Source organism: Rana temporaria, chromosome 1 (genome assembly GCF_905171775.1).
Source record: "Rana temporaria chromosome 1, aRanTem1.1, whole genome shotgun sequence".
Classification (NCBI taxonomy): Eukaryota; Metazoa; Chordata; class Amphibia; order Anura; family Ranidae; genus Rana; species Rana temporaria.
In genome coordinates, this window is record NC_053489.1 from 145,527,837 (window position 1) to 145,543,303 (window position 15,467).

A 15,467-nucleotide genomic window follows, 5' to 3' on the forward strand; every position below is an offset into this window, starting at 1 on the left:
TGGCTGATCTGTGATGTCATTACTCCCACGCAAGGGAGCCGCGGCACAATGTCCATTGAGAGCGCATGCGCCAGTGACACCACTGCCACTGCTTAGGTAAATATCTCCTAAACTATACACGTTTAGGGCTCTTTCACACGGAGCGGATCCGTATTGATCCGCCCAGTGTGTCCCCGTCGGCTCAGCGGGGATCATCTGTAAATCCCTGCTGAGCTGTCGGCGGACAGGGCGGTCCCCGCACACTGTGCAGAGACCGCCCTGTCTTTCCTCCGCTCTCCCCTATGGGGAACCGGATGAATACGGAACCGTGTGTCCATAATTATCCGATCCGTTCCGCCAGACGGAAGAACAATAGTGTTTTCTTCTGTCTGAAAAAGCGGATCTTTGCGGAGGCGGATATTTACGGACGTTCGCAGATGCAACATCCACAATCCCATAGGGATGCATTACAAGTCCGTAAACGGACTTGTAAAAAACGGTCCGTTCGTCCGCCCGTGTGAAAGGGCCCTAAGGAGATATTTACTGTACCTACAAGTAAGCCTTATTATAGGCTTACCAGTAGGTATCAATACAAAAAACACCTTCACTAACACTTTAACATTCACAGCAGACTCCCAGTTCACAAAATGTTGCCTCTCTAAACTGCTGGTATCCTTATAGCCCGATTGCTACCATAATACATTTGCTTTAATGATGTGTGTTCAATAAATAATTTCACTTACAGTTGCCATGCGAAATACTGATTGGCTCAGAATCTTCTGGGAATCCAGCCCCAGCGAATTGCAGTAATGTGAAATATAGCAGCAAAGCTTCTGACCTCATAGTAGTGCAACTTGAAAACTTTACCTTTCACTTCACCCTGAAAAAAAAAAAAAAGAAGTTCTCATTAAACTTTCAAAGAAAGCAAGTGAATAAGACATCACACATCAAACATAATTAATGTTAATTTTGGGAAAAATGTAGGTGGAAGACACACAGAATTAATTACGGAATCGTGTTCAGAAAATAGGGGCAAATAAATTATAAATGTACTTTTATTTTATACACACAGATACAAAAAAGTGCTAATTTCTTATTCTCTTTCAAATGCCATTTGCCGCAGGAAATATGTATAGTTTGAATTTTTAAAAAGCATTTGTGCATACTAAGAGTAAGAAAAAGTAAAACAAAAATTCTATGACTGTCTCAAATGTCATCCTTCTGATGTTGCTGACAAATTCAGTACATTAAATTCTGAGAAAAAATAAATAAAAAATACAGTAAGCATGCAATTGCTTTTTCATATAATCATTTTAAATTTTGGCACATAGCAGATTTTAACTTCTATAAAGTCCACCAATGCCCATGTGGAAGTAGTATGTTTCATATCATGGTTTTCTTTTACTGCATGCTCCTTTACTCTATAACAGGAGTGCCCAACCTTTTGAAGAGCGAGGGCCACTTAAGCAACTTGGTAACCATTCGAGGGCCACTATGAGCGGAGCGGGCGGAAGACAGGTCACGGCTACTCTATAGGCCCTCCTATTCGCCCAGATGAAAGGGGATGAATTCTCTTCTGTTTTTCGAATTGGAGGTAGGTGGGCATAAACAGACAGATGTCGGTCTATAGAGGTGAATTAAGGGTCCCATTTAGTCGGGCCAATCTTGTGAAAAGGGCCTAAGACTGCTTTCACACTGATGTGCTGCGGTATACCCACACCGTGGGTGCAGTGTAGTGCACCTGTGTCTATCCTGCGGGTTAGCTAAACTTTGCCATAGACTCCACCTGTGGCAAAAGCCAGCACTGTAGAGGAAGCATTCCAAAGAAGGAGGTCACGGGCCACATGTGGCCCCCGGGCCACTGGTTGGCCACCCCTGCTCTATAAGAAGAACAGAGGGAGACATCTTCACTTTGGAGCTATTTTTGTTAGTTATAGAAGACCTATTTGGGGTTTCTTAAGCAGCTTCACGTTTTACTAACTAAAATTTGAACCATAATATCTACCTAGCCCCCCCCCCCCCCCCTCTTGATAGAATACTTGCAGGAGTGCACTTGGGAAACAGGGACAGAGTGTTGTCATCCAACAAATTGGCACATGATTACTAGGATTTTATTGAGCTGCCAATTCAGCCCCGGTTCACACATGGGCGATGCGGAAACCTGGCGATTCCAGTGACTCTTCTCGCATATCCCTCGCAGGCAGTTCACACTTCCCTCTGTGAACCGCTGTGGGTGCCAATACAAAAGTTAATGACACCCCCAGATTGGTTTATAGATCGCAGTACGAACAGTGAATTCAGACAGGAAACAGACCACATGGGTGTGAACACCACACCAATGGAATCCGATTCCAGCGGTGCGGAGAGAACAAAGGTTCCTGCACTTTTTTGTGCAAATCCAATGCAAGTTCTGCCATACAACTCTATGGCTGAACTCGCATTGCACAGACTTTATGTCATATGTGATACCAATGTGGTGCAATCACATGCAATGTCTGACATCGTATATGTGTGAACCCAGGCTCAAAATCACTTAAAAAAAAAAATCTCAATAATAAGTGTATGAGACTTTAGCAATTGGGTTTCCCTATACTTTAAGCTAAATGGTGCCCTATGACTGTGGGCTCTACAAGTCACGTAGACTGACCAGTTATCAAGCCCACAAACAGCAGGCCCCTTTTCTGGTTGCAAATTCTTCAGAAATGTGATCACCCAAGTAGGAATGAGGGCAAAACCAAAAAATACATCTTAAGACTTGCTGAATCCTATACAAAGCAGCCAATATTTTGCTAAATCCAGGTCTGAATGACATTTTGGCATCGAATAGCATTAACCTTTAAGCAACTCCTGTCAATATGCATGCATGAGTACAATAAAGTACACAGAGAACTTCAAAGGATTAATGCTTTTTATACTCAATCAATTGTATTCAATGCTTGCAGTCAGATTATCTCTTAGAATAAAGCCATGGATGAGCCTGCTGTGACTCACTTAGCATTTGGTGTGCAAAACAGTGTGCTGCGTGTTAATAAACCTCTGAGATGCCATTTACAGTTAATATGTCACAAATGCGCCTGCCTGACCTTTTTCAGATTGCTCTGCATATGATCTACCAAACAAGCAATATGGTGCATGAGCTTTATAAACTATAGCGTGCGTATTCCTTGCGAATGTTGAAAGTGTCTGGGCAATTAACCTGATTAAACACTTAAAAGACCACAAGTATAAAAAGTCCACACTTAAGCTAAAATCCTAATATTTTTTGTGTTCCTTTAGACAAGACATACCAGGTAGATTTGTATTGCTAGAAGAACAAGTCATTCATTGAAAATATTTTGTCATCTCCAATTCACACCACGCCAGCCTAGTTCACCACAGTGAATTAAATGTATGCATGTTGTGTAGCACGTGCTTATTAAAAAGGGTCAAAAATTGTGATTGAAGCCTTTTCAGGAGCGCAGGAAGATGCATTGGATGCCTTTCAGAATGGACGGCACCACATTGCACTAATGCATGTAATGTGCACTGGCATGTTACTGCAAAGTGATATGAATGGGCCCTAAATGAGAATTCAGTAATCTTATCAGAACATTTACTGGGAGCCATTGCGCTAGGTTTAGGTCTACAATTACATGAGATTAATAAATCAGCTGACAGATTCCAAAGCATTTTCTGTATAAATGTATCATCCTATTGCCTGTAATGAAATCACCAGAACCAGAGCACAGGCATTTATTGATGGTGACTGACGGTTACCTTTACGGTTACATTCAAAACGCCAAAATGTGCCTCTACCACCATTTTTGATCAAAAATGTTGACACAAAATCATCCTTTATCCATCATCATCAAGTACGGTGTAATAGTCAGTGATCTTGGAGAAAATTGTACATTTTAAATAAACAGACAAGTTCAGGCATAAATGATAGAAAGGTATGAATTTATTGTACTTATTGAGCTTACGGCATGAAGCTATGTGTTATTTTGTACTACACAGGATTATTAGAGCTTTTGATGTCTTATCAGTTAATACGGTTATTGCCAAGGAAGCAGGCTTTATTAGACACATTATTTCATGGGGTGAAGAGCTTCAAAAAGGGCCGATGTAATTAAATGTGCATTTCCATAACTCTGAATCAAATATTTAATATTATTTCAATGGTGTACTGTACACCCATTTATAACGAGGAGGAAAGCATGAGAGTAGGCTTTTATTCTAGATTCCAGTTTGCAGTAAGTGAAATGTTTCATGTCGTTTCTCTATTTATATGCCGCATTAGGCTAAGCAGCCAATATAGTCTTTCCCTGAGGGTTTTTGCTTCCTTCTGTATGTCAACATTTAATGCTGTCAACAAGTTAAGAACACACATATTGTGGAACAGACATTGAAAGCAGCACACAGAGATCTTTCACGTTCTATCACCTAAGCTGAATACATCTGCTTGTGTTATTGTTTGAGCTGTGCCTTAGAAAAAATTAATCTTACATTGGCTTTGTCATCTTGTTAGCCCTCAGGATGTTGGTATTTAATGATCACGGACAGCGACTACAAGAATTTCTTCGTAGGCCAGCCATGTTATTTTTTTTTTACCAAGGACAATGATTATTGAAATGTGATGCATGTTTAAGGGCACTTTCCCTTTTCTGCAGAGACAAGGGAGTACAATATATGTTTCAATTCACTGGAAAACCTCTGCATCAAATTAAGCTTTCAAATGATCACCTGCCTGCTAGAACTTTGAGTAACATGTCCTCTTGTCCATTACTATAAAAGCAAAATTGTTCAAAAATAAGGTTGTGTCCGGACACTGTCCACAAATCGGAAATAGTTTTGACTCAACACATGCCCATAAGCATTTCAATTAACAAGCACCTGAAGCCACAGAAAAAAAAAAAATCTTTCCGACTAGGGCAATTTGTCATCTGGATACACACAAGTGGTAAAAAAAAAACAATCTCTAATCGGTCAGGCAGCCAGTCCAAAGGGCTAAAGCCTGCTGATGTAACTCAGCCTGTCCAAACTCTTGGGGATCCGAACTTTAAAGTCAGCTGGCTCTGCCTCACACTGCTGAGAGCTCAAGCCAGCCTCTTCTGCCCCCTGCACAGCCTGACCTCTACTGAGCACTGGAGCGGCAGAGCAGGGTGCCAGTGACCGAGTGATCAGTGGTCTTTAATTGCTCATTTATCTGTCCTGGAGGCGGTGGGGGACAGATGCAGCACCGGAATATGCAAGTATGATAGTTTGTTTTTTTCTACTGCCGCACTTCTCTTTTAACAATCATGCTGTAAAACAACCTGACCAAATGCCATATAGTTTTGCCAAGAAAGAAATTTGCACAGTTCTGGTCCTTTGGTTTGCTGTTGTATCTAGGCACACCCATCATGTTGACTAGTGGATGGGTCTATACATTTACATATACTTCTACGTGGATGGGTCTATACATTTACATATACTTCTACATTTGAACTTTAATTGACTATTGGAAAACTGATGTTAAGTAATGCTACAAATGTATTTACTGCAGTCTTTGTATCTAATGTGACAAGCCATTTCCCTTCTGCCTTCAGAACTTCAGCTATAAATCAAGAACTCTTTACACTACAAGATATTGCTTGGGGAGTAAATCATTTGTAATACAACCGTTTCTAAAACTACAATGGCATTCTTATCTACATGTTCATAAAGCTCCACTGTTTATATAGGGGGGATTTCGTTCACCAGATTTAACAACAAATTAAATAAAGCAGACTTAGCAAAGACTGTTTTCTTTAAAGATGTTACAAAATAGCTGTTGGATTAAATTGATTGAGATCACATTTCCCATGTTCAACGACAGCTGTAAGATCATGTAAGGAATCAGAAAACGCATCAAGATGCCGGTGTTCAGTGATGGTGGCAAAAATCAAATACAAAGAAGAATTAGCAGGCTTTTTTTAAAGTGGTTCAGGGATTGCTTCTAAAATTCAAAACCTTTTAGCAACCCATTTAGTTCCATTCAAATCAAATACGATTTACATGGAATTCCAGCAGCAAGGGTCTTTTATGTTAATGTGCCCAAAAAAGTATATTCAGAAGATCTACAGTTTACAAACAACTGGAACGATAGACATGCATGTCAAGACATATCTGCTGTGGGTCAAATCTCTGGTAACCCCACATCGAAAACCAGCACCCTTCCCCCCATTCCATAAAGCTTGTGGTACTAGGTGTCTGGCACATCCACATGATATGCAAAGACAGGCAATCACGTTAACCCCATCTGGTGAAATCATTTAGATCACGTAACCATCATGTATTTTCAATAGGCAAGTAAACCATGGCCTGAACTTTTCCTAAAGAAGTATACTGATGGAGATCTGCATTCTCATATGCATTTCAACACCATTACTGCCAATATTGTAACAATATTTACACGCATGCCATTGTCTGAGCTCCACATCCTTTAATTCACTGGTGGTTTAATAATCTAGAATGTTCCCCAACAGGAATATTTAAAAGCCAAGCCAAATGTCTCCCACATTCTCCATACACATATTCACCTTACATGGCAAGAATAGAGATAAAAAAGCGGCTTCCAGTTTTTGATATAGAATCCCCTAACCTGACCTTCTCATGTTTTCTTTAAGATATGCATTTCAAAACAGGAGGATCTGGAGTCGGAAGAAAATCACAAGGCAGTTTAACTCACAAACAAAAAATACCAACTTATTCTCTTCAGTGACGAAAGTACCAGGCTTAAATAACAAAATATAAAAGACTGGTGCTAGGTTGCAAAATCTATTGTGCATGTTGACGACAAACACTGCATTTTTAAATGCGACCATTTTAACTTAACACCTTGAGAAAGAACAATGGAAAAAATCATTCAGATAATGCGACGATCACTTGAAAAAGAACCAAGAAGATACTACTGAGACATTCGAATCTGTATTCATCATAATGTTATTTCAACGTCATTGCTTCCAATATGGTACCACTACAATCTTTCCATGCAAGCCAATATCTAGTCGCACCCCCTTTGATTCTTTTTTTTCTCCAATTATCTAGAATGTTTTCCCCATCAGGATTTTTTTTAAAAAGGAAAGCCAAACGTTGTCAGTGTTTCCCTCATTCTATATACACAAAAGACAGCATTACTTTTGCCTCCCATACCATACTGCTGGCACTACCACCGTTACATCCTACAGGGCCTGCTTAGTTTTTTGAGGCCCTGAGCATATAAAGTGGTCATGGTAGGAGCCTAATTGCTTTTCCTGTGAGTTAAGAAGATTAGTATATCCTCAGTGTGAGCAGCAGGATCAACATAAGTCTACACATGCTCATGTCAATGCAGGCCAAGCACGCCAATAAAGGCCAAGGCAGCAAGATCATTTTCGAAACCTGCAATGTTTTATTTGAACATACAGGAAATGTGAAAATGCCCATCAGTTCATAGTATACCTTTTAATTACAGAACCAAGGGCAGCAACAATTCATTGAAAAAATTGAGCGTCTCATGTAGCTTTTCTGTAACCTTTTTACATTACCAGTATGAATATAAATTGGCATCAGAAATAGGGGACTGGTACAATTAAAATTAAAATTGCTTTTCACATTATTACTTTTTTCATCATCTCTAAAGCCTATACTTGGTTATGTATAAATGCCAAACCATATAATTTGCTAAGCAATAATTTGATAAACAGAACGTGTAGTGATCATCAAACGCATCAGTCATTTCTGAAATAGAATTACATCTTGTATAGCTAAAGAGCATACATTATATCGTATTGCTCACATTTTGTAAAGACCTTCCCTCTGCTCTACCTTACAAAAAAACAAAAACAAAAATTGGATATTGTGCTGGACATGGAATCTTAAAAAGGTACCCCCTTTACTTAAAATGGTCACAATCTCATCATTCAAGGAAATTTTATATATATATATATATATATATATATATATATATATATATATATATATATATATATATATATATATATATATATATATATATATATATATATATATATATATATTTTTTTTTTCTTACAGAGTGTGGCTGTTCCTATTAAAGTGGTTGTAAAGGTAAAAGTATTTTCACCTTAATGCATTCTATGCATTAAGGTGAAAAAGCATCTGCGGATTAGAGGCCTCCGAACCCCCCCCCCTTTACTTACCTGACCCCTCGAAAGTCCTGCGCCGGGAACGCGCAGGCTTCTCGGCCGTATTACCGGCTCATTCATTGGTTGATTGAAAGCAGCACAGCCATTGGCTCGCGCTGCTGTCAATCGCATCCAATGACACGGCGCGCCGGGGCCGATTGATACAGTCGGCAGCTATGGCCACCGGCTGTATCATGGGAGCGCGCCCGCAAGAACTCAACACCATGCTCGCTCGCTCGCATGAAGGTGTTGAGTCCTTGTGGGGGGGAGCAGAGACAGCCGCCGAGGGACCCCAGAAGACCAGGTTCAGGGCCACTCTGTGCAAAACGAGCTGCACAGTGGAGGCAAGTATAACATGTTTGTTATTAAAAAAAGTGATCTTTGAAGTATGTCAGAGTAAAAATTCCAAGAATTCCATCTAAGCTTTTAATGCTTTGCATTATGTACTTTTTTCCCATCCGCATCATGTAATTGAGGGGGTGGATAAGGACATAAAGCATCAGGAGCTACAAGGTTATGGACTATAAACTAAACTTTTTTGTGAAGTGGAATAATGTAAATGTTATGCTTCATTGTAAAAATGCATCAATTTACCTGGACTGGGATGACAGATTTTCTTGCTGTAGAAATTATAAAGTGTTACTAAACCCACAACAGTAAAATCAGTCTGTATATGCAGTAAAGCATGCTTGTTCTACTCACTGTAGAACCTAAGGGGTTAATCTTCCACACTGTACAAAAGGCTGTTTGATCCTGTCTTCACCGATTCTTCCCTTCTTCCACAGTTCCCAAGCCTGATAGAACAGAGTCTTAGGGGCACTCTGCACACGCTCAGTTCGGTGTGTATTGCTAGAGAGTTTTTTTTTCCTTTGTGATGTTGTACGTGATAAGCACAAGGCCATTAGGCACTGTCCAGAAAAAGGGTCAGGGGTCCTGCATCCTCTTAGGACAGTCAGAGCAGAATGAAAACTCATTCTCCAAGCTGTACCTAGACACCGATAGAAATCACAAGACTGCTATATACTGCTGATGAGAAAAGGTCCCAGGCTCGACCAGCTAAATACCAATTGTTATGGACTGTCCTTTCTCTGGTGATTGTCCTTAATTATTCCATTTATTATTCTTTAGTAGAAATTCTCTCTTCCTTTTCCGTTCTGTGTTGAAGGCAGGGACTAAATTTGATATTTATTGCTGTAATCAATTGCCAATCACTGGCCGTCTTTTAGGACCGTTATCTTTCTTCCCGCTCTCGATCGGGACCATAAGGACACCATGGGATTGTCATCTTCTAAGTGTCTAATCAATCTCTTAGTTGTTGACAGGCCCTTTTGATATATAGGCGTGAATTTTGTAATCCCCCTCCGTTTTGGCATTTGTTTTGTTTGTTTTTATGCTGCATGCCTTTCAGGCTTTACCGCGCAGCCCCCTTTTTTCATCCGAATTTCACTTTGCCAGGTTGATTTCCCTCATCCAAGATGGCGGGTAACGATTCGGCACCACGGCAGCTCGTCCCGTTGGCTTGTTTGCGCATGTGCGGGACTTCCCTGCACCCATTGGGTGACGTGCAACCCACTTGCGGGGGTTTAAGGCCGTTGTCACGTGTCTGCATCCCGGCGGTGACGTCAGACGCAGTCGGGATGGTATTTAAAAGTGCGGCTGTGGCAGTGATATCTGGCTTAATCTCTGAAAAACGGAGCATCTGGAGGGTTTTGGTCCCTCCAACTCTTGAGACCTGACTTTAGTTTGGGACTCTCTATTACAGGTAATGCCCTTTACTTCTGGAGTCGTCTCTATTACTATGCGGTTTTGTAGTTTGCCATTTAAAGGGGCCATTATCTTTTCAGAGGTTTGACCCTCTCCTTGGCGATATTTGTTCATTCATCATACTCTCTATATACTCTTTTTTTATGGTTTCTTTACAGATATCTGCACTGTATGTGCACATTTGGCACCCAGTGAATTCTGGATGTATAGTACCTTTCCAAACTTGTGGTGCATGCCAATTAAAGGCTACGGCTGAAAAGCTGTGCTTTTGGATAATTTATTGATTCTATGTCTCATTATCTAAACAAGGTATGCTCCTTTAATATAAAGTGAATATACTTTATGTGTACAATTGTGTGACATCCATTCAGTTAAAATACATACTTCTTGTCTACATTAGGCTTTTTCCTACTATGGTCCTTGATTGAATGTCGGGAATTTTTGGATTTATGGTCCCAATTAATTGACGGCGATATGTGCGGTGTGGCTTCCCTTTCCCCATTATGCATTTACACTTTTTGATTTGGACTGGTCCAGCTTGGCAAGTTTGTGTGCCGTGATTATGCACTTTAATGTATGTGAACATATATCGCATTATGTATTTAAAATTATTATATGTATTTACTTCTCTCCCCACGATTTGTATTGTATGGTTTATCCTTACCTATATATGTAGATTTATTAATCTTTGTCCCATATTGTGTGTTTCTTTTTTGTGACTAGTATTACCTGTTCAAGCTCCTGAAGAAGCTCAATTTGAGCGAAACATGTAGAGCAACTCCTGCTACAGGCTCCTTCAAGCTCTTTGTTTGAGCTTAAACTTATGTGCATTGGATGTTTTTTTTATATTGAATGTTTTCCAATAAATACATTTTCTACTTTTGTATATTTGTGTTATTGTATTTACCCGACACCGTTTAAAAGTCCCCAGGGTTTGTTACCCTTTCCCCATTTTGCATTTAGTACTTCTCATAGGGGATGTGGTGTTTTGATTTGAGGTCCTGTATTCCACAAATTTTGTTCAAAAGGGTATTTAATAGTTTATATTTAAAATAACTGCATTTCCATGTTCTATGTACTTTGGGAGACCAGCTATAGTGAATGCAGGGTCTTGGGTTTAGTAACACTTTAAGAACTTATTTGACACCTATAACTAAAAGTCACTGTATACTGTTAGATGGCGAGGAACCATGAAAACTTAAGTACATGGTGTCTTTTGAAAAACAAAACAAAAAAACACAAACACTACAAGGTGATCTGTAGAATGTGTCCTAATACTTCAATGTTCCATCTGTAACTAGTACATATTGGAGGGTGGTCACAAATTATAAATGCACACAAGAAAGGTAATACAGTATAGCTTTTTTTTTTTTTTTTTAGATACACACATGAAACACACTGTCTAATAAATTTAGACAGAATAGTTTTTCAATATAACTTAGGCACCAACACTGCCCCCTTATCACCATGTCAATCTTTTGACTTAATAGAGTACCACACAAAATACCCATGGCATTCCTCCACTGGCTCCCTCTGAGAATCCACAATCTTACCCATTCACTTTGCTTTTGAAACTTAAATTTTCAAGAGTTTCATCATTCCCTGCTTAGAATTCTTCATTTTCCTCTGTTTCTTCCTAGCACAGAGAACCCTGCACAATTCAAGTGGCAACAGGAACATGGCTTTCATGGCATGTATGCTCTACTATTTCTATACAGCAAGCCGACTTCACTATTCACAAACTCCCAAGAGTACACCATCACTAGCTTAAATGAGGCAATAAATACTAATTCCGCTTTGTAAACCTTGCCCCTTCTATACTTACCCCATTTAAGAGCAAATGCCAATCTGATTCTCATGCACCTGGCCCAACAGCCTCAATGTATGCGCCTATAGTGTGTTCACCATACAGCTACTAGGACATATCAGACCCACTGAGATACAGTTCCTCCTTAACATCTGACAGCTTGCAGAACACATGGCAGGCTGCAGCTAAAAGCTTCAGAAATTAAAAAATTCTAGAGAACTCCTAAAAGTTTTCTACAGGCAATTGCATATTCCACCTCATTTGACACGCTTTGTTTCAATGTACTTTTCTACTGTTGTCTATGGTTGTCCCTTTCCAAGCATGCTGTCACAGATTTGATGAACCCGTCATATTCAGAGTAGGCTTTGCATATGGGTTTATACTTCATTTCGAACATTACTTCTCACAAAACTCTGTAAAAACCCTCAAACTCAGAGTACTGCTCAGTAAACCTATCCCTACCTTATTTCGTACTGAACTATGCTTGTTAATTCACAGAGCCACCAGGCTAATGACTTACAAAACACACAAAGCAGTTTCAAAGCGCTCAAAAAATTAGACTTACAGGAATTACGATTGACAAAATGTACATATCCTCGCCAACACTCACACAAAAAATTCTCCTTGTAGGGTAACCTTCAGGGTTTGAGGACTCTTTGCTAGCCATCTGATTGTTTTAAGCACTGTCCTCATCCCAACCACTCCAGGATCGTGACGACTCCTTTCCAATCGCCTTCCCCTTTTTTCCCCATATACCTTATGCCACTCACCCCTTCTCTCCCCCTTCCTTAGGCCTCATTAACACTGGCAATGTCAAACCTGCATCGGCTATATTTTTGTCAGTGCTCAACCAACAAAACCTTTGCAATGGATCTCGTTTCATTACGTCTCTATTGTCAAGCCTATGCGATTCCCTGCCATGTATACACTTATGACAACCTGCTTTATTATTAGGTCTTCGGTGTATCCTTGGAAAAAAAATATCAAACTTTTGTACAAGAAACATTGTCTTGTTAGTACAGTAGAATGAAATATAGGACAGGTTATTTCTGTGGAACTCTACATCATTCCAAAAGCCTGCATTTGGATGTTGTTACAGGAGAAGAGTGGAATAAAAATATATAAGCAGGTTGCTTCCTGGTTTCTTAACAGACACAAACAACCTTAATAAATGCAGCTCTAATGAGATGCTGCCACTTTGGACAGTGAAGACAAACAGCCCACGCTGAAATTGGAAGCGGCTCAAGGCGATCGATTCTGGTTGTAACCTTTACTGTAAACAGTCTCTGGGGATGCCATGAGCCACCTGTTCACTGATATTTGCATTGATATATAGCAGAAATAGAAATGAGAAAGCGGCTTCCAGTTTTTGATAAAGCATCTGTTACCCTGCACTTCTCATGTTTTCTTTTTAGAGATGCTTTTCAAACAGGAGGATGTGGAGTCGGGTGAAAATCCCAAGGCGCTATAACTCATGAACAAAAATAACAAAACCTTCTTATTCTCCTCAATGACAAAAGTACCAGGTTTAAGTAACAAAATTAAAAAAAAAAGACTGGTGCTAGGTTGCAAAATCCATTGTGTATGTTGACGACAAACACTGCATTTTTAAAATGTGACCATTTTCACCTTCACACCTACAGAAAGAACAATGCGACACCAACTTTTTTTTAGAATAGGTTCTAATGAACTTCAAGAAAACTTTTGAAGACAACCAAACAAAAGATAAAAGGGGCGACTAGAAGCACCTGTAACAGAACTAGAGCTATTGTAGACAATCAAAAGACGAGACCCCCATATTCAGTTTCTTTCCATTCATAGCCTTGTGCCCTGCATGTACATATTATGAAGATAAAAGCGACATTCAAAAAGAGATTTAACATTACAACATCTTTACTAATCATGAAAAATCACTTGTTTCTGGGTCCATCTTTAGACCGTACAGGGAGGAAGAGGAGGCAAAGAGGGGCACATTCTTTATATCCCCATCCACCAGGCTTCCAGGAACAAAAATCATTAAGGTTATGGCAAGAAGGGACACAAGGAATCAAAAAGCCTTGCAACTGAACTAGTGCATAGCACTTCAAACAAAAGTCACTTTACTGTCTCATTCCATCATTTATCCAAAATTAAGAGAATATTCCTCAGTTTAGGATGGTTGGTGGCACCCAGCAAACTATTCCTTAATGCTACAATGACCAAATGAACTTACAAAATTCAGGAGAAATTTGTTTGTAAAAAAAAAAAAAAACGCCTTAAAAGTTGGCTGATGGACCACATCTAACTCAACCTGAATATAATAATAAAAAAATAAAAAAACGTAATCATATAAAAATATTTCCTAACATTTTGCATCACACCAAACATTTGGGAACCATTTAACATGTTCTGCTCTATAGAGACTACCTATCCTAGGTGCACTTCAATTCTGCTGTAACTGTACACCAGGGATATGCAATTAGCAGACATCCAGCTGTTGCAAAACTACAAGTCCCATCATGCCTCTGGGTGTCATGCTTGTGGCTGTCAGAGTCTTGCTATGCCTCATGAGACCTGTAGTTCTCCAACAGATGGAGGTCCGCTAATTGCATATCCCTGCTGTAACCAAACTTTTTTTCCAGTCACACCCGGCAACTATCATACTTTGTGCAAAGTTTTAGGGCCCACCGGTATGTGTTGTGTAGGGATGGTTTGATGCATTATTGTAATACATAGCACTATTAACGTTAACTTTATTGAAATGCAAGAAAACTACATTTCATTCAACTCTATTGACCTCATTCCCATCAAGGCAAATGCAGTACCTGCTCTTATATAGGAGGTCACTGTTGTGTGCTATATAATGGTACAGAATAAAATACAAATTGGAATATTATTATTATTATTATTATACAGGATTTATATAGCGCCAACAGTTTGCGCAGCGCTTTACATCAGGGAAGACAATACAGTCACAATACAATTCATTACAGGAGGGATCAGAGGGCCCTGCTCGTTAGAGCTTATATTAGATTAAAACTTTAAACAGAGCAAACCATGTGTATTTATGCACGTCAACGAATGGGAATGCCTTTTTAATCTTGTACGTAAAGTGATAGCAAAGGTTTGTGGGTTTTAAAAAAATAAAAACAACAACAAACATATCCTAATTACTTCCACTGTGCAGTTCATTTTGTACAGAGTGGCCCTGAACGTCCCCTTCTGGGGTCCCACGGCGGCTATCGCGGCTCCTCTGCATAAGAGCTAACCCTCTCTGGGAAGCTCTTTCCTAAGGGGGTTAGCTTGCGGGTGTGCTCCCGTACGATAGTGTATGACTCGGCCCCGCCCCCCTATCATTGGATTTGATTGACAGCAGCGCGAGCCAATGGCTGCACTGCCATCAATCTATCCAATTAAGAGCCGAGAAGCCCGGGCAACGATTGATCGCTTTCACGACGCGGGACTTTCCAGGGCTCAGGTAAGTAAATGGGGGGGGACGCTAATCGTCGGATGTTTTTTCACTTTAATGCATAGAATGCACCTTTACAACCCCTTTTAGTGTTTATACACTTGAACTTTCATATTTTAGGGTTTATTAGCTGTGCAAAAGAAAGATCAGCGTTAAAGCGGAACTACACTTCATCTGAGCACCACAAAAAACGCCATTTAGTTATTTTTAATATTCAAAAGCAAACTCCCTCATCCGTCTAGGTTTCCCTGCTTTATTTTGCTCAGAAATCATTTTGAAAAGACACCGCCTAGTATGTCTGGTTGCGGCCATCTTGAGTAAGGGC

General features: G+C 39.8%; 1 protein-coding gene across 5 annotated transcripts in view; it reads right to left on the reverse strand.

Moving 5' to 3' along the window:
* Window positions 1-15,467, reverse strand: part of SEMA6A (semaphorin 6A) — a 283,298-nt gene that overhangs the window by 182,521 nt on the left and 85,310 nt on the right. For all 5 annotated transcript variants that reach the window (XM_040343921.1, XM_040343913.1, XM_040343886.1 and 2 more), the window contains exon 2: window positions 723-859. In XM_040343921.1, the coding sequence (XP_040199855.1) occupies window positions 723-822 (100 nt within the window). In that variant the 5' untranslated portion in view covers window positions 823-859. The remainder of the gene's footprint in view (window positions 1-722; window positions 860-15,467) is intronic.